General features: G+C 49.6%; 2 protein-coding genes across 2 annotated transcripts; one reads left to right on the forward strand and one right to left on the reverse strand.

Moving 5' to 3' along the window:
* Nucleotides 1–226: 226 nt before the first annotated feature.
* On the reverse strand, nt 227–4,980 carry LOC311579783 (apolipoprotein L3-like; the record flags this gene model as incomplete). The annotated part of the gene is made up of 2 exons (XM_084750626.1): nt 227–1,522; nt 4,931–4,980. Coding segments are annotated over 2 exons (543 nt in total), but the record flags the coding sequence as incomplete, so codon positions are not given.
* An 11,953-nt stretch (nt 4,981–16,933) lies between these two features.
* Nucleotides 16,934–25,183, forward strand: LOC311579914 (apolipoprotein L3-like). The gene is made up of 4 exons (XM_084750959.1): nt 16,934–17,046; nt 19,401–19,486; nt 20,772–20,898; nt 23,782–25,183. Exons 2-4 carry the CDS (start codon nt 19,444–19,446, stop codon nt 24,635–24,637), a joined length of 1,026 nt encoding a protein of 341 aa, XP_084607085.1. The 5' UTR covers nt 16,934–17,046; nt 19,401–19,443; the 3' UTR covers nt 24,638–25,183.

Raw genomic sequence — 25,183 nt, forward strand, 5'->3', positions numbered from 1 at the left:
TGGTTTAGCCCTGTTCTCCACACTCTCTAACCCTCTCTGGTCCCTCAGTGCAGGATGCTGTCACCTTTTTTTGGACCCCCTTCCCTCCACCGTCCATATTAACCTCACTGTGAGCCACAGAAACGCAAACTCCTCCACACTCTGTGCTCGCCCAACTTTCGTTTCTGTTGCCATGATAAGATCCGTGACAAAACGCACAAACAAACAAACAAACAAACAAACAAACGGAGAGGAAAAAGCTTTTATTAGGCTTAAAGTTCCCAGCTACGTATATAGCCCATCATTTTGAAGAAGTCAAGCAACTTAGGCAGTGAGCCGCACTGCATCCACAGTCAAGGGCAATGGGAAACGAAGTCGTGTATGCATGCTGAATGGTGTTCAGTCAGCTTTCTACTATACAGTTCAGCATCCTCACCTAGAGACGAGTGCCACCCACAGTAGAGAAATTCACCATCTCACATACAGCCATTAAGGAAAAAATTCTCTCAGGCATGTCCACAGGACAGCTTGAGCTGGACAGTCCCTCACTGTGACTCTTCCCACATGGTTCTAGATTGTGTCAAGATGACAGTTAAAACAGACCATCCCTTCTACCTCTAACAAAATGCCTCAGCACCTCTACTCTATCCAGATCATCGCCACTGACCTCCATATCGCTTGGGGTTGGCGGCTGTCACCAAGGCTTCCATGGGGTCCTGTGGATCTGTGCAATCTTTTTCAACTCTCCCTCCAGTTCCTGAGCCAGTGCCCGCAGTTCTTTGGCCAACTCTGATTTGGCTCCATCATATAAATGCATTGAGTCCCTTATAAGCTGATAGACATCCACTTCGAGGAAGACTCCTGCAAGAGCTGCACCCCTGATTCTGGCATTTTTGGTCATTGCCAGAGCAGTGCCGTCAAAGGCATTTTGCACCTGACCAGCGCATCGGGCAGAGATTCGCCCAGTAGTCATGAGGCGCTTGGCATCTGCCACTAAGTGAGGGTTGGCTCTGGCTACCTTAATGGCACCGATGGTTTTCCCCAAGGTTTTCAATCTTTTAAAGAGATCATAGGTTCTTCCAGAATGTGCGAGTACACTCTTACCCAAACCTTCCTCAGAGTGTCCATGGACTCTGACACCAGGCGCTTGGCTTCAGCTTCATCCGACCACTTGTTTGCTTCTTCCACAATCACAGTGGCAACACCGGTCACGGTAGCCACTGTCTCCAGCCCCAACCCAGCTGCTGAGAGCAGCAGACTTCCCCCTGCTGTCGCAGGTGCCAGAGCTAGACCCAGGATGCCCAGGACTCCAGAGGCAGTGCTGGTGGAGTTGGTCACCACGTTGGAGATGGTGCAGCGCCTGTGTACCTGGTCAAGATGTTCAGCCAGAGCTCGGAGCTTCCTGATGTGTTCCAGCAGCTTCCTTTTAGCTTCTATAACCCTCCTCCTGGCCAGCAGCTCTGTTTGAAGCCTGTCTTTGTCCTTTAGAGCTGAGCATTCTAGGAGCAGCTTCAGAGCCTTGTGCAGTGCTGCCTCCTCAACTCTGTAACAGAGGAGGTCAGTACATCAGACAGACAGCTTGGTTCACTCTAAGATGGGCTCCCCTATGATCTGTCTTGTTCACATCACAGATTTATGTTATAAAACTAGTGGGAAAGAATTTTATACAGGCACAGGGCTTTGCATTCTGCACAAAATGCTTGATGATCATAGACCCTGTGTGGTCCTTAGTCCGTAGGCATCAGTGTGTGAAGTCACAGTGAAGACACACTTTAGTGATAGGCACATGATAAAGATGCCTTCCCTCAAGGTCTATGACTTCGCTACTAAAATATTTGCCCAGTGTGAACTCTGTAGGTGAGCACGGGGATGTGGGATTAGAGAAAAGTTGGGGCCATGTGGGGGGGAGTCCTGTGGAGATGACCTGGACAATCCCGCCTCTGCCACAAGCACCTCCCAGGCTTCATCTTTGGCCAACAGGAGCTGCAGGTCTTCTCTGCTTGCTGAGTCCTTTAGATACTCAACAACTTCCTGGATGAAGAGTCTCCTTAGGACTTGGGAAAAAACAGAATGAGAAGAAATGTAACTGTGTTGGGCCTGGGGACAGTGGTTACCCTGATTGGCTGCTGACCTGATTGGTAGGCAATCAGGTAGGCAGATGAAGCTGTAGCCATGTGCCTTATGTAAGAAACCATAGACACCAGAGGACAGAATAGAAGATCTGAGATGGCCAGGAGTGTGTGGCATTTAACAGTCAAGGAATTCAGCATCTGAGACTGGGTACCTGATGGAATCAGCCATATTGGGGTATGAGTTGTGTCCTTAAATTCATGTATAAAAGGCCTTATGCCCAAAAGTGAAATTATGAGGATTAGGTGGTGTCATAAATATACTTCCCTAATTCACAGGAGTGTGGTATTGATAACCAAAAGAATAGACATCATGTATAATGCCATCCATCTATCTATCTATCTATCTATCTATCTATCATTTATTAACCTATGTTGTATGTATGTATTTATGTATATATGTATGTATATATAAATATATAATGTATATATATGTATATATGTATAAATATATATGTATATATATTCTCTCTCTCTCTCTCTCTCTCTCTCTCAGTGGTTCTCAACATTCCTAAAGCTGTGACACATTAGGATGGTTCCTCATGTTATGGTATCCCCCTAATATTAAAAAGTATTCTTGTTTCTAGGTCATAACTGTAATTTTTCTACTGTTATGAATCACAATGTAAATATCTGTGTTTTCCAAACATCTTGGGCAATCCTTGTGAAAGGATGTTCAACCCCTAAAGGGATTGCAACCTACAGGTTGAGAACTGCCATCTATCTACTGACCTGTCATCACTGGTCTCTGTGTCTATGTATCCCTTCCTCCACTTGGTCCCTTCCTGCCCCTCTCTCCATGCACATAGGAGAGGCTGTGCGTAGATTTTTAGTTGGCAGGCTGCTGCTGCAAGCCAGGAAGAGCAGCCTCACCACAACCAACTTGCCCTTCCTTTATTGTGGGCTTTCGCTTTTAGAACTGAGAGAAACAAAAGTCTCTGCTGCAAGCCCTCAGACTGTGGGACCATGGGTCAGCAGCTGGAAAGATTCAAATACCAGGGAGGTGTTGTGGTGTTCTGCAATGAGATGTCTTCTGCTCTGAACAAGGGAGACTAGAGAAAGTGACAACACTGTAGGGTGCCTTCCATGTGCCTTAAGGCTCTTGCCTGTCAACAGTAGCACCTGAGCCTGTGAATGTGACTTTCAACTCCTCAGAGGGTTGTGACATTGGACGGTTGGATAAAGGCAGAATTTCAAAGAAAATAGAACTCACAATGTAGAACTAATTGCACATAGGAGAAGTAAGGCTAGCTGTGGTGGGGTGAACGAGACTGGCCCCGATAGGCTCATATGTTGGAAGGCTTTGTTTCTAATTGGTGGACCTGTTTCAGAATTGTAGTCTTGTTGGAGAGGATGTGTTGCTACGAATAGACTTGAGGTTTCAAAAGCCCAGACATCCCAGTAGTGCGCTCTCTCTTCTCTCTCTCTCTCTCTCTCTCTCTCTCTCTCTCTCTCTCTCTCTCCTTCCCTCCCTCCCTCCCTCCCTCTCTCTCTCTCTCCCTCTCTCTCCCTCCCTCCCTCCCTCTCTCTCTCTCTCCCTCTCTCTCCCTCCCTCCCTCCCTCCCTCCCTCCCTCCCTCCCTCCCTCCTTCCCCCTCCCTCCCCCTCCCTCCCTCTCTCTCTCTCTCTCTCTCTCTCTCTCTCTCTCTCTCTCTGTCTCTCATGTAAGCTCTCAGCTACTGCCCCACACCACATTTCCTGCCTGCTGCCATGATGCCCATAGTCTCACCTCTGAAACTGTAAACCCCCATTAAATGCTTTTAGTGTGCATGTGTTGCCTAAGTTGTGGTATCTTAGCACAGCAGTAGGAAAGTAACTAAGAAAGCAGTTGGTACTGGGGAGTTGACTATTGCTGTGAGAGGCCTGATCATGCTGTTTTCTGAAGGGCTGTGGAAGACCATAGGTAGGACTCAGGACTAGGAACGTGCTTGAACACTACAAGTGGGACATCCTCATAGAGGCCTGGAAGACAATAGTGCCAAGAGAATGTGGTCTGTGGAGGCCTGGCTCAAGATGTTCCAAAGGGGATTAATATTAGCAACTGGGCTGGAAACCATTTGTGTGTTATTTTGGCAAAGAATGTGTCTGCTTTCTGCCCCTGTCCTAAAATCTGCTGGAAGCTAAATGCAGAATTTTGGACTATTGTTCACGGGGGAGATTTCAGAACAGCCTAGTGTTGATGCTGCCACTCTGATCTTAGTAAGCCCTCTAATGAAAATCTACAACTAAAAAGAGGAAGCCAGCTAGTGCTATTTCTCTACAGCCTCTGCATCAGCTCCTGCCCCCAGGCTCCTTAGGTCTTTGAGTTCCTGCCAAGACTGTTTCTGAGGATGAACTGAGATGTGGAAGTGGAAGTGAAATAAATCCTTTCACCCGATGTTGCTTTTGGTCACAATGTTTTATCACAGCAACTGGGCCCCTTGCTATTGCACTAACTCTGTGACTTGTTGTGTGAAGTGAAGGACCCATTCAAAGGAGCCGCCACACATGTGAGGCCTGGTTCAAGCAAGGCCAAGGACAAGTGACTTCCCATGTGGTCAGGAGTGTGGAGTGTCCCCGGACTTGGATTTGTCACTAAGCCACATGGCCCACTGTCCTCCACTTCTTCAGTCTGTGCTGACCCTACTGAGAGGCAACGGAGGGAGGAGGGGATCCTTGGGTGTGCTCCCCAGATTGGAGAAAACTGGGTACCCAGGGACAGGAGACTCCCCCTTTGTCCAGTTTGGGGGACTCCCTTTCTATCCTCAACCCAACAGCCTCCCAGTGTGGAGATCGAAGGTTCTAGACCACCCCAGGACACAGAGAGAGATTAGTTGTCAGTACCTCCGGAAGCCATGAGGGCTGCATCGTCCATGGTGTCTGGCACGGATCTCTCACAGGTTTTCTTTATAGCTGTCTGTGATTCCAGGCTACAAGGAAGAGGAAAACACACTGTGGGATATGGTGGGGGCAGCTTTAATGAAGGCTGCTGTCTCATAGCTCTCTCTGGTTAGCAGAGAAACTAAGGTCAAAGAGTGACTGTCCCTTGTCCCTGAAGCTGCTGCTGAAGGACTGAGCCCTGGGCGTCCCCTCAGGCTTCCGTCACTCTAGCCAAGGTTCTTCTGCTGTCCTGTTAGGTCCAAGGAAAAGGTGATCAGCTGGAGACACGGCCATGAGAAGGGGCTGAATCTGAATGGGCGAGATGAAGAGAAACGTTTCGGCATCTGTGGTGGACACTGCGTGGCCATGACGACAGGCAACATCAACTGAAGCAGTGTGGTGCGTAGTCTGGGCTGCCATGCTGGGGCTCACGGCTCTGTGAAGAGATGGAGCCCTGAGTCTGCACACTGGCTCTGTCCTGCTGTGTGATGACACTTTACATGGGGCAGCAAGAAGGTCCCGCCAGACACGAAAGCTGGTGCCTGGGCCATCCTCTGAGCCTTCCCAGCCTCCGACTGTGCGCTCTATGAATATCTCTCAGTAAGTCATGTCTTCACAGTTAGCTGGTTGTAGTCTCAAAAGTGTATTCTGGCACCTTTCATTGGCAAGAAAGAATGAGTGTTGTTTCTTTGCCAAGTCCAACTCTACTTCCTGCTCTTTGTTTATAGACAGGATCTTCACAGATGCAGTGGACACAACTGGCACGCCCGTTCTAACAGCACCCACCTGGACACTCCTTCAGGCTTCCCATCCAAAGCCCTGGTCCTAGGGTAGGTTCTCTCTACCGCCCATGGTCCAGCCTTGGGTCTCCATGGTGACCCTTCTTCATTACTGACAATAATCACCACCAGCTCACTTGATGACAGGATTTGTCCCTTTTGCTTAGGGCAGGAAAACACTGACTACACAGACAGCTGTTGCTGCTGTCAAGTGGGGAGGAAAGAGTGAGGTGAGGCAGGGACAAGGCATCCCTAAGAAAATCTCTAAAGTTTCCTTTTGCTCCCTTCCCCACAGCTGCCCTGATAAACCCTAGGCAAATTAATGTTCAGTAGCAGGTCTTCCCTCACCTCAAAAAGACAGTGGCTTTGATGCCATAGACACCTGGCCACCCAAATGTAGATGTCACCTTCCCACCAGGTTGCCCCTTCCTCTTGGACCTTGGTTCTTCCAGACATTAATTTCCAGACTTGGAGTCAATAACACAATGACTGAATGACCCTGTGGGAGCCACCAGATGCAAAGAAGGCTGATGGTAACTAGAGTTCTTCCTAAAGACACCAGTATGACAAGCCAGCTGCTGTCCCTAACACTTGTGTCCTGTTTTATAAGCTACAGGACCCCAGAAGATGTCAGGAAGAAAGGATGGGATTTGGGGTGACTATACTTCCATGAACCCTCCGGACTGTGCATTTCCTGTTTCTGAGTCACTCGGTGCTGGTGGTAACACTCTTGTCCAGAGTACATAATGTACCTAGGCTGATGCCAAATACCACATAAGAAAGGAAAGGAAAAGCCAGGTCTCCTACTTATCTGTTACTCAAAGAGCCTCTTAGGCTTAGCAGCAGGCTGGACAGATGCCAAGAGGAAGTGTAGATGGCCCCAGCCCTTCCCACAGGATGACCAGCTGGAAGCCGAGGCTGGGAGCCTCCCTTCCCTAGCTCTCTCCAAGTAGGGCAGAGAGGAGGCTCCCAGCAAGTCTTGCTTCCCAGTGGCTTCAGGGCATCTTCCTGGGACAGGGAGACCAGGGCTCAGGACAGCAGGAACCTGAGCATCTTTAATTACCTCCTAGGGCCAAGATCAAGTCCATTCATCCTGGACAGAGGGGCTCCTGATACTGCAGCTCCTCTCTCCATTCCATCCCATTTCCCCTTCCTTCCCCTCCCCCACTGCCTGCCCAAGCAGCTTGCAGGGCTCCAGCACTGTGCTGAGGGTCCTCCACCAAAAATATTTAAAGTATCTGGGACTTTCTGCTTTTTCAAACCCAGAGATCATTTCCTCTACCTCCAATTGTGGTCTAGCTCTTCACCCTATGGTTACACAGGTCAATGGCCAGAGTATGTGCAGAAGCTGTGATTGTGCAAAGTGTCCCTTCCTGTCCGCACTCTTGTACATTCCGCTCACAAGCTCAGGACGGCCTGTCTTACTTCCCCACTCTTCACAGGCTGGACAGAGGGCGGTGCGGTGGAGGGGGCGAGCAGAGGAGGTCCAGGGGAGGCAGATCTGCCATCCACCTGCTCAGCCTGCTTCACAGAATCCTCAACAAGATTCAGGTGTCTCCAGGGCCTCGCACAGAGGCATGCTCAGAGACACAGTGTGTGGCACAGCTCCTGGGTACCTTTTACATCCCACGTCAACATTTGTCCCTCCTGATCTTGACAGTAGTAACTACCCAGGTCCAACCTCAGGGTGCACAGGATGCATGTACCAGTGAGCCCTGGGTTGCCTGCCTGCTTTGTTCTACACCCTTCACTTCCTTCATTCCCAAAGGAGTGGGGACCCACAACAGACCCCTGGGAGGTGGAAGGTGGGAGACCAGCTGGCCAGGTCTCAGGCACTCTGGTGCTTGGGCAGAGCCCTGGGAAGTTGGTGATCTCATCTGATCTCATCTTGTGCTTATGGCAGAAAGGGAGAGAGGGACAGCCAGAGCCCAACATGGCTGCAGGTCTGGACTGTGTCCTGGGCTGATGTCTACCTTGATCCCTTTCTGTTCAAGATCTGTGGGGAGGGTGAGCAGGTAGAGAGGCATAAGAGGCCCCCAACTTACCAAAATCTTCCCCGAGGCTGAGCTGGAAGGGACACAGCTGTCCTTCCCGAGGCCACTAGCTCACTAGCTGCACATCAGGATCCCAGTTAGGAGCAGTTGCCTGGGTCAGGTGATTCTGTGGGCTGTCCCTGACCTCTCTGGTTTCTCTGGTGCCCCCTCCCAGTCCTCTGTAGGGCTCCCTGAGCTCCTCCTACTGTTTTGCTGTGAGACTCTGCATCTGCTGCCATCAGTTGCTGAATGAAGCCTCTCTGGTCTCTTTGATGATGATTCAGTTAGGTTCCAGTGCCAGCACACTCTGCAGGAAGGGAAACATGTAGATCAACGGTTTTGTGGCTGGGTTGGTGTCCCAATCCCTCATCCGAGGCCTTGCCTGGTTACAAAGAAGGCCGGTTCAGGCTCTGTGTCCCCATTACTAAGTGTTTGCTAAGCTCCTCTCCTCGGTTCCATGGGGTTTCCACTGCACTAGGTTTCTGTCTCTCATCAAAATGCCCCCAGATTCTGTCCGTGTCTCCCACTATTTCCTCCCTCCCTCCCCGTGACTTGATCCCTCCTGTTCCCAATCTCACTCACCTCAAGTCCATCTGAGAAATCTATTCTTTCTCCCTCTCTTGGTGAGATTGCATCCCCACTTAAGCCTTCCTTGTTACTCAGCCTCTCTGGGTCTGTGGACTGCAGCATTATTGTCTTTTACTTGACAGCTAAAATCCACTTAGAAGTGAGTATACACTATGTTTGCCTTTCTGGGTCTGGGTTACCTCACCTAGGATGATTTTTTTCTTGTTCCATTCACTTGTCTGCAAACTTCATGATATTGTTCTTAACAGTTGAGTACTATTCCATTGTGTAAATTTACTACATTTTATTTATCCATTATTACAAGTTTCTGACTATTACAAATAAAGCTGCCATGAATATAATTGAGCAAGTGCCCTTGTGATATGATGCACATCCTACAGGTATATGGCCAGGAACGGTATATTTGGGTCTTGAGTTAGATCAATTCACAATTTTCTGAGAAACTGCCATATTGACTTCCAAAGTGACTATACAAGTTTGCACTCCCACCAGCAGTGGAGGAGGGTTCCGTGTGCTGTGGCTTAGCAGCCTGGTGTTCTTGTGGGAACCCTACAAGTAGGAGTGGGAGCTATCCCTGACTCTCTTGCCTGTTTGTGGGACTCTTTGCCTCCTACTGGATTGCCTCATCCAGCATTGATGTGCTGGTATGTGCCAGGACTTACTGTAGCTTGTTATAATGTGTTTAGTTGATACCCCTGGGAGGCGTGTCCTTTTCTGTGGAGAGATGGAGGGGAGTTGAATCTGGGGGACAAGGGGGATGGGTAGAAGAGACTGGAGGATGGGATGAAGGAGAAACTGCAGTCGGGATGCAATATATAAGAGAAGAAAAAAAGGAAGAAGAGGAGGAGGAGGGAGGAGGAGGGAGGAGGGGGAGGAGGGGGAGGAGGGGGAGGAGGGAGAGGAGAGGGAGGAGGAGGAGGACCTGAGTCCCCATTATACCTAGCAACTGAAAGTGAAAGACCTACCTTCCCCAGTAAGATCCAGCCCACACAATAGAATGCCCACCTCTAGGGAACCACCCAATCCCACACTCCCTCCTGACTCACACAGAGGAACAACCTTAGAAGGACATCACATGTCCTTCTCAATCCAGGACACTTTGGTTGGGAATTCTCTGTGGACTTGAGAAAGAAAGACCTGCCATCACAGACTGTGGGATCCTCCGTAGATCACCATCCTAAATGACCTTGCTCTGTCCACTCCCCCTTTCTCCCTCCTCTTCTCCCTCAGCTGCCCCTGCATCTCGTTTGTGGAGAGCTGCGAGGTGCCATGCCTAACATGGCGCAGGCTTCCGCCTTCCGCCATCCCGACGGCGAGCGCTCTCTAAGATAAACAAGTCCTTATATGGCAAAAGGCTGTGCAAGGGTAACTGGTGATCTGATGACTAGCAGTCCTGCTCTGATGTGGACCTATGAGGAGGTGGCACCTGGCATGAGCTGATTGGCCCTTGAGTTGTACTTAAGCTTGGCCCTTCCCTTCTTTGGGGCCATTCCTACTGAGCTTAATCCTGAGTAAAGATCTCGAGAAGAAGTCTGGTTGTTGGTGTCTTATTTCCACTGGACGGTGCGGCGCCGACACTCGTTGATGCACACACAGTGGTGCTGCTGTGCCCAGCATCTATGGCACCTGTATATCTGCCCACATGGCGCTTCTGCCTCAAGCCCCTGTTCTGCACCTGGAACCATCATGCGTTGCTTCCTTTCAGAAGTCCCCAGCACTCTCCACAGCACATGCTACTGCTGCGCTCTGGTCTCTCACAGTACTTGGGGTTGAATCGCACCTGCTGGTCAAAGTCTCCTGTGTACAAACTCACAGAGTTCCAAGGCTGTGGGCTAGTTCTACTCTGCTCCAGAAAGAAGGGACCACATGCTAGACTGGGCACCAGGGACAAAGCGAACTGTGGATCAAGATGGGCTTTATGACAAATGTATATTTCGCCTTGACCATTCCCTTCCAGCTTCTAGGAGAAGGGTAGCTCTTCATACAACTGCTGGCAACTCATTAACTTTGATTAGAGTTTTAGAAAAATTAAACACTTGGTGCTTTACCAAATCAATATCATTGTTGGTAATGGGAGGGATTGTGATTTTTTTTTTCCAGCTGGGAACATGTTTGTGAAAGTTATTTGTTTTCATACCACAGTTCAGGAACCGGTCAAGATTCCAGCCATGAGCCACACTTAAAAAAAAAAAACCTATACTTTCTTGTTTAAATTTATTTATTTATTTATTTATTTATTTATTTATTTATTTATTTTTTGTTTTAATTCTTCCTCTTTTTTCTCAGCATAACTTTATCCTGGTGGTTAGAGGACAGCACAGGGAGATACACAGCCATGACAGTGTCCATGAGAGCTGCGGGGCTGGCCACGATGGACATCACCGAGCAGGACATGAACAAAGTAGAACCTTAACCCAGCCCTGAATATAGTCAGTGTGCAACCACAGGATCCTTTCAGATCCGGCTGAAAGAGACAAACGAGGACGTCAACCTCCAGGTTCACACGCAGAGCCTCCTTCACCTGCACACCCCGGAAGTTCTGCCAAAGAACAGCGTGGCTGACCAGTGACAAGGCAAGAATTATCACCCAGGGTGGCTGCCACGTCAGGGGTGCGGGTGCTGATAACACACCCATGGTCCAGCCAATGGGAACATGGCATTAATGCAAAGGGTAGCAACCCTACAGCGGCTTTGGGAGTCAGACTGTGAGCACCAGCACCAGCATCACCTAGTGGAATTCAGAGGTGTAAACAGAAAGGCACAGGACCACCTTGAGCAACCCAGCCCAGCCCACCTCCTAAAATGGGCAGCCACTCAGACAAGGGAGATACTGCACTGGCTGCCTCAGAGTAGACCCTCATCTCCCTGCTGACCTCCCTTTCTCTAGGGACCATGGAGAAGATAAGGAGCTAGAAACCTAGTGCGATGAAAATTCCCAGGAATCTCTGAGGGTGACCCTAGCTAAGACTCCTAGCCATGGGCGATGGGGAGCCTGAACCAGCCATCTGCTGTACCCAGGCACACTTTCACTGGAGAGACTGGAACATCTACCAGGTCACATAAAATTTGACCTACAGTTTGTACTGCCTACAAAATATGCTGGGGCAAAAGTTGCACAGACGTTGTGGGAGTGGCCAACCAATGACTGGGTCCAGTTGAGACCCATGCCACAAGAAGGAACCCATGCCTGACACTGCCTGGAGAGCCAGGACACAGAAGGTGGATAGCCCAGAGAGCTAGGATAGACCCAAACATGGCTGGCAAAAAAATAAAAAATGAAAAGTCAGTGAAATGATTCCTAATGATTTTCTGCTATATTCATAGATTGGCGCCTACTCCAGTTGTCGCCAGAGAGGCTTTGCCTAGTGACTGATGGGAACAGATGCAGAGACCCGCAGCAAAAGATTAGGTAGTGCTCAGGAAATCTGGAGATTGTATGGGCCAGAGGGGACAAGGACAACAGAGAAAACCCACAGAACCAACTGTCCTGGGCTCGTGGGGGCTCACAGAGACTGAACCAGGGAGGCTGCATGGGTCTAACATAGGTGTTCTGCATATATGTTCCGGTTGTGCAGCTTGGTCTTCTTGTGGGACTCCTAAGAGTGGGAGCAGTGGCTGTCTCTGTCTCTTCTGCCTCCTTTTGGAATCGTTTTCATCATACTGGGTTGCCTTGTCCAGCCTTAATACATAAGGGAGGTGCCTAGTCTTACTGCAACTTGATTTGCCATGTTTGGTTGATAATCCATGTGAGCCTGCCTTTTTCTGAAGAGAAAGGAAGAGGAGCAGAGGTGGCCAGGACAGAGAGCCTTCAATCTGTGTCATCAACACAAAATTGATTGTCCACTGGTGACTCTGTAGATGACAGGATGTGGGATCAGAGCAAACCCTTTGCACTCAGAGAGTGTGAGTGCGTTGTGAGGGATTCGCCTTTCCCTAGACTTCTCTCTCCCTCGACTGCTGGACACGCATCTGTAGCCCGAGCAGGATCCGGCCTGCAGGGATCTGTGCTTGCCTGGGAGCTCTGCCATGAGGTCACAGGAGTTGAGCATCTAAGACTTAAAAAGCCTAGCAAAGAAACACTCCAATCTAAAGCTGGCTCAGCATTGGTTTGGCAGCACAGATGTTAAGTTTCAAAGCTGCCCTGGTGGCAAAGGTTAGAGGTCACATACAGTCTAAAAAGAATTGTTTGAAATTCTCCCCGCCTGCCTGTGTATGGTGTCCACACAGCTGAACGGGTTTCAAGGCTACACTTGGGTCTCATTTTTATTATATGTCACTAGTGTCTGCAAAGAAGGGGTGCAGAAGAGGCTTTGGTCACTCCTGTCTCTGGGGAGCCTTCTGTAAGGAGGGAAAGAAGACCTTGAGGTATCCTTGTGAAGAGCCCCATGAGGTCTCTGTCATTGGACTGATCAGTTTTCGGTGTCTCAGTTAGGGCTGTCCTATTCTTTGCCTCAGTGGCAGATGGCCATAAGATCACAGTCTTCTGTGTATAAGAAGAGGAGGTCCATCTCTGTCCCCCAGGGCAACAGTCCTAAGCAGACTGTTGGAACCTGCTTCAGGATGAATGTTTTTCTCCAGGGTGGGGCTTCTGCTGTGCAGCAGGCATGTGACTTGCAACACTATCTCCATACTGCATCCAAGGACAGGAAGCTTCAAGCTTGCTAGTTTTGGGGGTTTTTTTGTTTTGTTTTGTTTTGGTTTGGTTTTGGGTTTTGGTTTTTTGAAATAGGGTTTCTCTGTGTGTCACCCTGGTTATCGTGGAACTTGCTCTGTAGACCAGGCTGTCCTCGAACTCACAGAGCTCCACCTGCCTCTGCCTCCTGAGTGCTGGGATTAAAGCTGTAAGCCACCACTGCCCAGCTCATTGGCTGCTTTTAAGCCTAGCCTTGGTTCTGTAGTCAACTGTTACTATGTGGGAACCGTCTTCCCTAAGAGGGTCCGTCTAGAAATCTCTTAGCACTGTGATTGGTTTAGAGGAGTTCATAGCTTGTGGTTGGTTGATGTGTGTGCTTGCTAATTTTATGTCAGCTAGTACAAGCTAGCAGCATCGAAGAAGAGGGAAACAAGTTGAGAAAAGGCTTCCTAAGATCAGGCAGGCCATGGGCAAGTATGTAGTGCATTTTGTGAATGCATTTCCTGATGTTGGAGGGCCCAGCACTTTGTGGGTGGCACTACCCCTGGGCTGCCATGAAAAAGCAGCTCAGCAAGGCATAAGAGTGGGCCAGAAAGTAACAGGATCCCATGGTTCTGGGTCAGCTCCTACCTCGAGAACGTGCCCAGTTTGAGTTCCTGCCCTGACATCTTTGATGATGGACTGTGATGTGCACGTAGGATTGAATGAACCCTGTCTTCCCCACATTGCTTTTGTTCCTGATGTTCAGCACAGCAACAGATACACTACCTAAGACTGTACCAAAAAGATGCAAAGAGCTCACGAAGACCATTGCCCCAGGCTGGGCCACGGAGCTACCTCTAAGAAATAGTAATAAGGATAAAACTCAAACTCCTCCGAGCTGTGCATTTTGCCTCCTGCCTGCTCTCTGCAGATGTTCAGAGCCCGTGCTCTTCCTGCCTGGATCAGGAGCAGAGAGCAGCAGAGCTGCCACTAGCCCCGGCTCCAGGCTGACTCCCACGCCTCACTCACTCCTGACACACCAACGGCCAGGTCTAGGTCTAGTTCATGGTCCTAGAGACCAAGGTCACAAACAGACACCACAGCTGGTGACAATGTCACATCAGACACAGCAAGGCCAAGTGCAAAGATGCAAAAAAGGGCTGGACACCACCTGTCATAGTGGGTAGGACAGAAATCCCTTCAACTTGAACAAGCCGATAAGGGAAGTATGTTTCTATGGGATGAGCACAAGGGACCTTGTCTGACAATCAAGGTATGCAAATTGTCCTTCAACCTCACTGACTTTGAAAGCTCTCTCTAGCCATACGTCCTTCCCAATATTCAAGGGTCTCTGTGTAGAATAAAAGAGAGCCTCAAATGTCCCCCAGAGAACTCCTCAGAGCAGACACAATGGAGGGCACCCTTCACAGCTCTGCATCCCACGAGGCCTGAGGGTAGAGCAGGTGGCAGAGTAATATCAGATCTCTATCCCAAGTGTCCTCTTCTAGGCCCTTGACTGATGCCTCTTTGTGTCTTCAAAACCTCTCTTGTCACCCTCTCCTCCCAGCCCTGCTGCAACAGCCTCCTATTCCCCCATCTTAAGATGAATTCTTCACCCAGGCCGACAAACAGAAGGCACCAAAATATGTGTGTATATGTGCGATGTGAATGTCAAAGTCCCAAGCTTATTCCCTCTCCACAAATCCATGTAAAGCAGGCCCCTCCTTTTGAGACCAAGCCCTCTTTCGGCACACCAGTCCTAAACGTGTTGCCTTTTCTTGGAAGTTGAAGCTCAGATCAAACTTCACCAGCGACCTTCACTCTTGGCTCCATTTCTATGCCACCCAAGCCAGAGAAGCTGTTGTCATATCAGCTCCTGACCATCGGTCATCAGTGGGTTGGGACCTGGCAGGCATCGTGCCTGGTGGTTTGTTTTCTCATGAGGGGCCACAAACCAGAAAATCCTCTTTCATTTTCGTGCACTGGGTATAGCAGGCTGAGAGCTTGTGTCAGACTGTGCAGCAGACGTTCAGGGAGCGGCTGGGACCCGTCTAAACGTGGCTTCAGGAAGGGTGTCCTAACCCCTACCGTATGAGTCTGTGGCCCCATCCTGACTGTTCAAGGGTCTATGACTGTCTCAGTTCATTCCTCACTCTTATCCAGGGATGCTCACCATGCTTGGCTGTGGCTCAGCGGCCATTTCCCGGGTCTTGAATCTCACTAGGCTCTTCTCTGCCCATCTAAAGTCCTGTCAGTGAAAGGAGGAAGACTCCAGAGGAAGGAAAGTGTTCAAGATATAGAAACAAAAGTCTGTCTCCAAGGGAAGCGTGGTCCATAGTATCTGGTGTCCAAGGCTCCATCTTGGCTTGCTCTGGGCTCAGGCTCTGAGGTGTGGAGTGAAAGCTGATGGATGCCTTATTCCTCGCCTCAGTTTCCCCTTCTGCAAAATCACAGCACAGCCCCATATCACATGTAGTTATTACACATTGTGTTGAAAATTGGGCAAAGTTGTGTATCTTACAGAACGATTGTAAAACTTGTAACAAATGGTGAAACAAATGTTGAAATCTATAGCATATGGGGCCTGAGTAGTCACCTGCTTTCCTCCCTCAGCTGTGAGGACATGACAATCAAACCCAGTGGCATTTCTTTAGATTGAAAAAGGCCCCCGAAAAAAGGGTTATGTTGTCCCCTGGTGTCCAGTCCCTCTCAGACCCTTTTCCTGGACAAAGCAGAGAAGTCCCACAGCTGTTCAGATGCAGGTATCTGGTACAGCAGAGGACTTTGGTCCCTCCACCAAAGGTGCCATAGGAGTGGCACAGGAGGTTGTGGATTCTTCCATAGAGGATGCTGGGAACTTCTGAGAGGAAGCAATGCATGATGGGTGCAAGTAAAGGCAGATTCCAAGTGTCATGCTCCCCAACTTCAGCGGAGCAGGGTCAGCACCAACCACTCCAGAATCCAGAACTTTACTGAGGGGCAAGGAGAGGCAGGTGTGCCTGAGAGGCTGGGCTGGGCAGAATTGGAGACGTGAAGAGCTATCTGGGGGACTCCCTGTACCTGAAAGATGCAAGTGGGGATTTTTCTTCTTTTTTAAACATTCCTTATTTTATATATATATATTACTTCATCTGCATGTAAACTGCAGGCCAGAAAAGGGCTCCAGATCTCATTAAAGATGGTTGTGAGCTACCCTGTGATTGCTGGGAATTGAACTCAATACCTCCTGAAGAGCAGCCAGCGCCCTTAACCTCTGAGCCATCTCTCCAGGTGGTTTTTTTTTCTTTTTCTTTCTTTCTTAAATACCATTCATATGGTCTTAGACAACCCCTATGAAAGGACACTACAATCCCCAAAGGGGTCATGCCACACAGATTGGGAAGCACGGCTCCAGTGGCAGATCATTTTTCTTAAAGACCATGGAGAACGGGATGTGCAGAGAAGAATCTAGAAAGTCAGCCAGCAGTAAAAACCTTGAACCCCTACCCGGACTAGCCGATGGACATTCTCCACTGTTGAGTGGAGAAGAAGATCTAACTCTCACACAAACTCTGGTGCCCCATATTTGATCATATCCCTTGGATGGAGATGCCTGGTGGCACTCAGAGGAAAGATAATAGGTCACCAAGGAGAGACTTGATACCGTATGAGCATATTCAGGGGGAGGAGATCCCCCTCAGACACAGACATAGGGGAGGGGAGTAGGGGGGGGAAGTGGGAGGAAGGGAGGGATGGGAGGATACATGGGATGGGCTAACAACTGAGATGTAATATGTATAAATTAATAAAAATGTATTAAAAAAAAAAAAAAAAAAAAAAAAAAAAAAAAAGAAAGTCAGCCAGAGGCTTTCCTGTGAGTGCGTGGACAAGGGGTCAAGTGTGGGTGGGGCTCAGCAAGCTGACTCTGGGGATTTGTTGAATCTGAGCTTTCACAGCAAACTCTTTCACTTTCACTTTGAGTTCCAGTTTTTGTCCATTTAAGACACACAGACACAGCTAGTGGCGACATCTACACCCACAGAAGACCTGGGCGCTGTTCAAATTCAGCCAGAGCAAGACCCCTCGGTAAGTTAGGCAAGGGGTTCAGTTCCCCCACTAGCTCATCCTCAACACAGTTCTAGAAGAGGGTGTAGACCCATTTTATGAGTGCAATGGGGGGCGGGGTTAGCTGCTGGACTGTCAGGCCTGTTGGGCCTGACTGCTTTTCCTAAGCACCAAAAAGGTTGGGGAAGACATCAAATGGGGCCAGTGAGCTGCCAAGACCCAGTTTGGAGGACAGAGTGCTAAGGACCCCAGAGGGAAGGTGTCTGGTGTGGGTGCTCACTCCCCTGAGAAATGGAAGAAACAAAGAGACAGAGGAGGGCAGGAGCCTGAGCCTGCCAGTCCTTGGGCTGCTCAGTAAAGCTGGCTCTGGAGTGCTGCCACTGAGGTGGGAAGGGGACATCAACAGCTGACTGATGAGATCCCAGGAGCCCTTCAGGGCAGCAGTGTTTCTCACACCTGTTCTGAGGGCTTGTTCTATGTAGGCTCTGTGTGGAAACTGAGGCTGCAGGAGAGAGTGGCTTGTTCAGGATCCTGGAAAGGAGGCTGAAGAGTGGGTGACAGGATTATGCTCTCTGGGTGTCACCTGGTTTCTGCTCAGCTTGTGGGGGATGGGGGAAATGGCAGGCAATATCCTGTGTATCCTGGCGAAGAACAAGACAGACACAGAAACACACCCTCATCCTGGGGTCAGACCTAGCTGGCTCCAGGAAGCTAAGCTCTGTCTCAAGCTCTGTCCTAAGGGTCTCCATGGTTATTTACTACCTGCCTGTTGTTTCCCTTGTTCTGTCTCATGGAGGAAGAACACTTCCTGGTGCTTGGAGACTTTGGTTTTTCTGTCTACTTCCATATGGTTTTCCTAACAGTTGGAACAAAGCACTGCTCTGTCCCTCACAGTGTGTCCATGGATACACTCTGCTGTCTCCTTGCTAGATTTGGTAGGCATGTGTAGCCTTTGCTCTGCCCTAGAGAAAGAGGCTGCACAGATGGTCCTGGATACCAGCACTGGACTGCTTGAGGAATCATGCCAATTCCGCTGGTCCATGGGGAGTTATGGAGTTGGGTAGCAGACAGGTGCAATGTGGAGAAGTGCCCCCAGGGAATCTAGACATTCAGGGCTGGGAAGGACTGGACCAGCCAACAGGGAAGGACTGGTTATCTTGTCTGTTCGTATCACTAGTGACTGAGTTCTGGGCATGGTGCCCTGAGGGGCTTTCCACCACAGAACTGCAACCCTAGCCACACACCTCAGTGCTGAATGTGCTTAGTTAGAAGTGGGGATCTATGGGAGTCTCAGCTGGCTTCAGCTGCCAGCAGCCACCCTCCCTCAGCTTCTCCAGTGCTGAGGCCACCCCATGCACAAGGCTGTTCCCTGAAGCCTGTTGTGCACTTGAGTCTAGGAGAATGTCCACCTCATCCATGGCCCCGTGAGTGTAGGGTCTCACACTTTATTTAACGCACATTGAGCCTCAGGCCATGAAAAAGCTAAATGGTCATGCTCTGTGGTGCAGTTATTTTACTTCTAGAAGTATCTGACAGCTAAGAGCCCCAGCACAGAAGGTTCCCCAAGACAGTGTTCTCTCACTGCAGTTCACATGATGGTTGAACACTTAGGAAGAAGGACAGAGGGACTGCATGGGCCAGAGCAGGGACAGGGACAGGGACAGGGACAGGGTCTGAAGGACTCTAGCCCTGGTGGGATGCAGGCTCCTGCAGAATAGAGGGTATGGGCTCTGAGAGGGCACTCTGCCACCTGAGAATTAACCCTCTGACAGGGCACAGGCCTTGCCATGAGTAAGAAGGGGAGGAAATGCTGCTGTGTGTTTAAGAGAGCAGAGATTCCTATGTAAATGACCAGGCTCCAATCAGAGCAGCTGGAGGTTAAGTCCTGGTCTAGCAATACAGTGAGGGGAGACAGCAAACCTCAGTGGTCTTCACCTCATTTCCCAGTGCAGCTCACTGGAGTCCTCCTGCCATGAGGATGCTGTATGAGGGTCTCTGTGTGTCACACACACACAGTATGGATTTGCTGCTCTCATCAGCTGCTTGTGTTCCCACCATGTCGTTCACAGAGCATCTCTCCTGGGTGTAGGTTGTATAACGCTTTTCTTCATGGCTCTGTCCCTAGCTGGTGACATCCTCCTTCAACGCTAACAGGACAAGGGGCTCTGATTTGGCCAGGATGACGTGAGAGGGTGAATCCAGATGGCTGATACCTGTAAGGAGCCCTACAGGGCACTGGGGGAGTGGGACTCTTTCTGTCAGTCCTTTGGTCCTTCACTGCCACCTTGTGGAGCTCCTGGGCCTTGGCCCCTCCCACCTCCCTACAGCTGTCCTCATGCAGCTTACAGTTTACAGTTTTTTCCCTCTTCTTCCAGCTAAGACAACCCAAGAGCCATAAGAAAACCTGTTGGAAATCCGATGGCTTGTTATCAGCACCCGGACTTCCTTGCGGGAGTGTCAGGTAGCCATTTTCCTCTTCTCTGTCTGCTTCCATGTCACAAAGGTCCCTGTGGAAGAGGAGTCGTGTGTCACTGTGTGTGTGAGTGTGCTGTCTGGCGTGTTCGATACCCCCAGAGGCTCCTGCATCTGGACGCTGGTCTCCAGTTGTGTTGCTGCCTGAGGAGGTTATGGAACACAGAGGACTTGAGGTCTCACTGGAGGAAGTCCTTCTCTGTGGGCGTGGGCGGGTACTCACTAAAGGATGTCTGTTCTCCAGGACTGGTGCTCACTGGAGGAGGTTTGTCCCTGTGGGTGTGGCCACACTGGAGGTGGTCCATCCTTGTGGGTGTGGCCACATTGGAGGTTGTCCACCCCTGTGGGTGTGGCCACTCTGGAGGTGGTCCATCCTTGTGGGTGTGGCCACACTGGAGGTGGTCCATCCCTGTGGGTATGACCTCTCTGGAGGAGGTCAATCCCTATGGATGGGCTTTAGAGTAAATAGCCCTGCCTAGTGTAGTGTAAATGCTTAGTGTTAGCCCTTGGGAAGCTAAAGCAGCTTGATCTCTGTGACATTGAGGCTCCCCTGAGCTGCAAAGTGAGTTCCAGGCTAGACAGGGCTACACAGTGAGACCTTGTCTCAAATATAAAGTAAAATAAAGCAATGTAAAATACAATTCATAGCCTTGCTCCCCCTCCAGTGCATTTCTATGCTTCCTAGCTTCAGCTGAGATGTGACCTCCCAGCTTCTGTCACCTGCCTCTGTTTCTTAGCTGCCACTATGGACACCTCACCTCTGAAGCTGTAGGACAAAGGAAATCATCTTTAAAGGACTCCTGCCATGGTCCTTTGTCAGGGCAACAGAGAAGTAGCTAATACAGAAGGTGACTTCATAGAGAGCCCTTGCTGTGAAGAACTTGACTCTCTCTCATAGTAGGAAACAAGTGCAGGGGAAGAGGACACACAGCGACACACACACACACATGACAGATGATAAAATGATGGCAAATGTAGACAATAAACATCTGGAATCCTGCTGTAAGGACCCCAGACCCACTGAGCAGCACTCTTGCTTTATGGCACCACGTGGTCTGCAGTATTTCACTTCCTTAAAGGTTCTGTCCCCAGATACAGCTGCTGAGCCTAAGAGCTTGGACATGCGCATTTGGGGCACAGCACTGAGTCTCTGACCCTGGTAACTCCATGAGGACCCACATACACATGCTGAGACATGTGTCCGCCTCCCGGTACTTGCCGTTTAATCTCTTCCACATTGTCCTCTAACCTCATTTTTTCTCCTTGGTGTATAGTGGGAGGACACGTCTTTCAAGAAATCTATATGATTCTGACGAACCACCTCGCCATAAAAGACCTGAAGACCCTGATAACTGAAGATGAAGCTTGGAAGGCGTTTGTGGAGGCAGCAAAGTTGTCAAGGTTACCCACATGGTGCACCCTGCCCTGCCCGCCAGACCATAATGATAAGGGTTATTTCCTGGGCAGCCATGCCCACCCTAGGCGCTCCCAAGGGATAGGTTTCCAGACTCTCCTTCTCAACAATCCAAGAGGAGTGTGTCCACCATCTTATTCCTTCATGGAAATGACCTCAGGTTGATTGAAGGTGCCACTCAAGGTGCCAGGACCATTTCTGCCATCTAAGGTTATGTGTCCTTGGCAAATTAGTTACAGCTTTGTGAGTCTCACCGCCATGGTGCTGTAGTGTAGGAAATAAGATCATGTGTGTGGAGCTCTCAGGATGTTCCCAGTGCACAGTGGGTGCTCCTGAAAGTCAGCTAAGAGCTACTGTTGAGAGTGGAAAGAACCAGGTCCAGGGGTCTCCTGTAATTATCAGGGTCTCCTGTAATAAAAAAAAAACTGATTTTGAGACAAGTCAGAAAAGTGTAGACACAACCAACCCATGTTCCCAAGTTGTGGCTTGGTCACTTTCCTCCCATCTGAGGAGCTGGACCACAAGCAGGATCCGTCTGTGCACATGATGCAGCCGCACAGAGCTGGGCTGGACCCTGGCTGTCCTCACTCAGATTAGGAGCCACAGGCTGTGTTCTATAGGAACAGGAGTTCAGTCTGATGGGCCATGGAGACAGCCTGCCACGGGCAACAGGTCAGGGATGGAGAACCAAGTCCAGAACTGCTCCCTCACCCCAGACACACCAGGACCAGGGTCTCTGCCAGGGTTCAGGAGAGACTGTGCCTGACCTTGGAATGGGGCGTAGGGAGAAGGCTAGGACAGCACATCTGGAAGGAGAGGGGGTTAAGGAAGGTAGAAAAGGGAGGCCTAGCAGAGGACATGAAGAGGGAGGGGGAGTGAACCCCGCCTCCAGCCTCATGGTCCACGGGTGTGCAGGGCTGTGTTTGGCTGTGCCCTCCACACACTGTCTTTGCTGTAGAGGTCACAATGGCATTTTGGACACTTTTCCGTTCTACATGGAGCTCTAGGAATGTTAGTTAGGAAGGCCGTGTGACTAGAGAGAGTTCAGAGTCAGTGCTGCTGGAGGACAGTTCGCATAACTTGAGCCTGACGGGGACTCCTGATGCGAAGCCCTCCACTATGTCCTTGTCCAAAGTCATGGGATTCCTGACTGACCAATCACTGTGTGTAGTCTCCAGGCCCACTGCATCTTTGCATGAGGACTTGCTGTGTTCAGCTGTGACACTGTCACCAGCTGTGGTGTCTGTGAGCCTGGTAACCTCTGCCTATAGGATCCTGAACAAGAACTAGCAGGTGGTGGTGGATTCGCAGTCAGCATGCAGCCAGGATGAGAGGCAGCTGTCCTGTCTCAGTGAGTGGAGGCAGCCACTGACCTTGTGAGCTGCACCCAGGGAGAGAACGGGCTTTTGGCATCGAGAGAGAGAGCAGAGAGCCGGCGAAATTATATGGAGCATCTCAGGGCTCTGAGGGAGATGCTTTCCTTTACTTTTAAGTTTTCAAAGATAAATGTCAAAGTCTGAGGAAACATTCATTGCCCCCGAGCCTTCTTGTCCTTTTTGACACCAACTGTTGATGACGGACTAGGCTAAACCAACTACAGGACTGAGAACTTTCAAAAGCAATCCATAAAACTCACATAGCAGATCGTTTGTCACATAGTCACAGTTGACCATGGAGCACAGAGGGTTAAAATAAGGCTATGAAGACATGCACCAGGCACATCTGTGAGAGAGCTGCAAGTCTGACTTTTCTTCTCCTCAGGGTGCAGTGCTGTGCTGCATTGAGAGTGTGTTGAGTCACATGGCTCCTGCTCACCAGGAAGCCCACCCATGGAAAGAACATCCATGGTGAAGCAGGCCCTAGGGGCCACAAGGACACTGCTCAGGCCTATTACCCCAGGGGACAGAGGTGGAGCCACTCTGCACACACAGAGAGCTGGGACTTAGGGAAACCTTGCAGTGAGAGCAGGAGACAGCACATCCCTTACAAGGGCACCAACAACAGGTCAATTCTACTAAAATGGGCCTCATGGGATTCTTGCCAAGGTTAATGCCTTTGGCCTTAGTTCCTCTGGATATTAGAGATTGCTGTAAAGTCCCCACCACACCTCACCTCTTTAAGGCTGAGTTTTATATAGGAAACTCTTACAAACACTGTATCGCAGACCCTGTATTTCCCCACATGAAATACATACAGATAGTTACTGAAGTATCTTACCGACAAGATCCAAATCTATCCTCAACGCTGACCCTGTGCACAGTAGGTGGAGGTCTTTGTGCAAAGCTTTTAGAGCAAGTGTGTTGTCACTGTGTACTGCCTCATGAGGTCAGATGTGCTGCTTTCGACTGCTTAGGCCTGGGAGCCTCTCAGGTTGAGGACTGCACTCTTGGCATGCTCAGTCTGCACATCCCAATGCAGAGTTCCTCAAGCAGCAAGGCATCCTGCAGGCTGGATGTTGCAAGGAATGCAGACGACTTCCCAGCAGCAAGGGCAGGGGGGAGACTCTTGGGGCAGGTGCATCCCTCACAGCACACACAGTTCTTGAGGTTCAGTATTTGCTCTGATACCACATCCCTGTGCTCATCAAAGGTTTACCACCGAGAGCAATGATGCTGACCTAGAGTGGAGACATTTTATCAAGTGCCTTCCACTATGGTGTCTTGCCTCTCCTTTACACAATGACCCCTATGGACTAAGACGACAGGCACCTATAGTGTACTAAATGCCTATGATGGAGTGCAAGCTTATGGGTCTCTGTAAAATTACTTTCCAGTGGGTTTGTAATATGAAAGTGATGTTTGAAGAAACTACTAGTTTTTTTTTTTCATTAAAAGTCTGTTTTTCTCATGCTCTTGATTTCTTCATCACAGCGAGGAGACAGCCACACTGCGTGAGGTGCTGAAGAAGCATGTAGCACAGAGGCCCACAGAAGATGAACGCTCTGAAAGGGAGCTACAGAGAAGAAGAATTTTGGAAGAATTTCCTCAGTTGAAAAACAAACTTGAAGAAAACATCAGGAAGCTCCGAGACCTGGCTGACCATCTTGACAAGGTGCACAGGGACTGCACCATCTCCAACTTGGTGTCCAGTGCTTTCGGTGTTGCCTCTGATATCGCTGGTTTATGGGCAGGACCAGCGGCTGGAGGGGTCAGACTGTTTGTCTCAGGAGCTGCAGCGGGGACAGGAGCACTCTCAAGTGTGTCTGGTGCCGCCAGCAGCGCTGCGGAAGAAGCAAGGATATGGATAGATGAAGCTGAAGCCAAGCGTCTAGTTGGAGCCAGCAGGAGCATACTTGAGAAGATGTTGATCCTTTTTAAGTTTCCAATCGTAGCTATAAATACAGGTTTGGATTTAGTCCTTGGATGGAGAACACTGGGACAGCTGATGCATTCCTACAGGGTTGCCAGGGAAATCTCTCTCTATAGAGCAGAAGGCAGGAACCTCAGAACCATTGGTAGAATCTCTGACGTAGGCTCTATGGAGGTCGAGAGTGCCTTGCCCGACTCCGTTCTCCCAATGACCAGAGGAGCCAGGATTAGAGCAATAGCCTTTCCCACTATCATGTTAATAATCGATGGCTATCATCTTATAAAAGACTCAATTGATTTGGCGACAGGGGCAAAAACAGAGTCAGGGGCGGCACTGCGGGACCTAGCTAAAAAGCTAGAGAAGAAGGTGCAGGGATTCGAGCAGACCTACAAGGCTCTGCAGCAAGACCTGCCCTAGTGACCGCTGCCCAGGCCCTCAAGGTGACAGGAGCTCTGCTTATGTCTTTGCACTTAGAGATCAGAGTGTCTTATTCCCCACCATATGAGTCTGTAGCCATATCTCGACAGTTAAGGGGTTCAAAAATGTTCCGGTCCATTCCTCAGTCAGATCGTGGGAGCCCGTCATGGCTGCCTGTGCTTCTAGGGACATTACATAGTCCCGCATTTCACTGTGCTTTTCTCTAACAAGCTAAAGTCATGCTGGCAAAAGAAGAACAATAAGAGTAAGAAAGGTATTTTTATTTAAAAAAAAAAAAGCTTTCTATGAGGAAGTGTGGTCCAGATTGACTCCACCTGAAGACTCAGGCTCTGAGTTCTGCAGTGAAAGATGATGGATGCCTTGTTCCTCACCTCAGTCTCCCCATCTGCAAAATCACAGCACAGCACAGCCCTGTATCACATGTGGTAATTACACACTAAACTGAAAAATGTGGAAAGATGTGTATCTTACAGAATGATTGTAAAACTCTGACCAAATAGTGGAATAAATGTGTTGAAATCTAGA

The sequence above is a fragment of the Acomys minous genome (assembly GCF_964271855.1).
Source record: "Acomys minous genome assembly, chromosome: 12".
Taxonomy (NCBI): Eukaryota; Metazoa; Chordata; class Mammalia; order Rodentia; family Muridae; genus Acomys; species Acomys minous.

Coding starts and splice junctions, on each gene's coding strand:
- LOC311579914 (XM_084750959.1), top strand. CDS start 19,444: ATGGCTTGTTATCAGCACCCGGACTTCCTTGCGGGAGTGTCAG. Junction 19,487..20,771: donor CTTCCTTGCGGGAGTGTCAG/GTAGCCATTTTC, acceptor CTTGGTGTATAG/TGGGAGGACACGTCTTTCAA. Junction 20,899..23,781: donor GAGGCAGCAAAGTTGTCAAG/GTTACCCACATG, acceptor TCTTCATCACAG/CGAGGAGACAGCCACACTGC.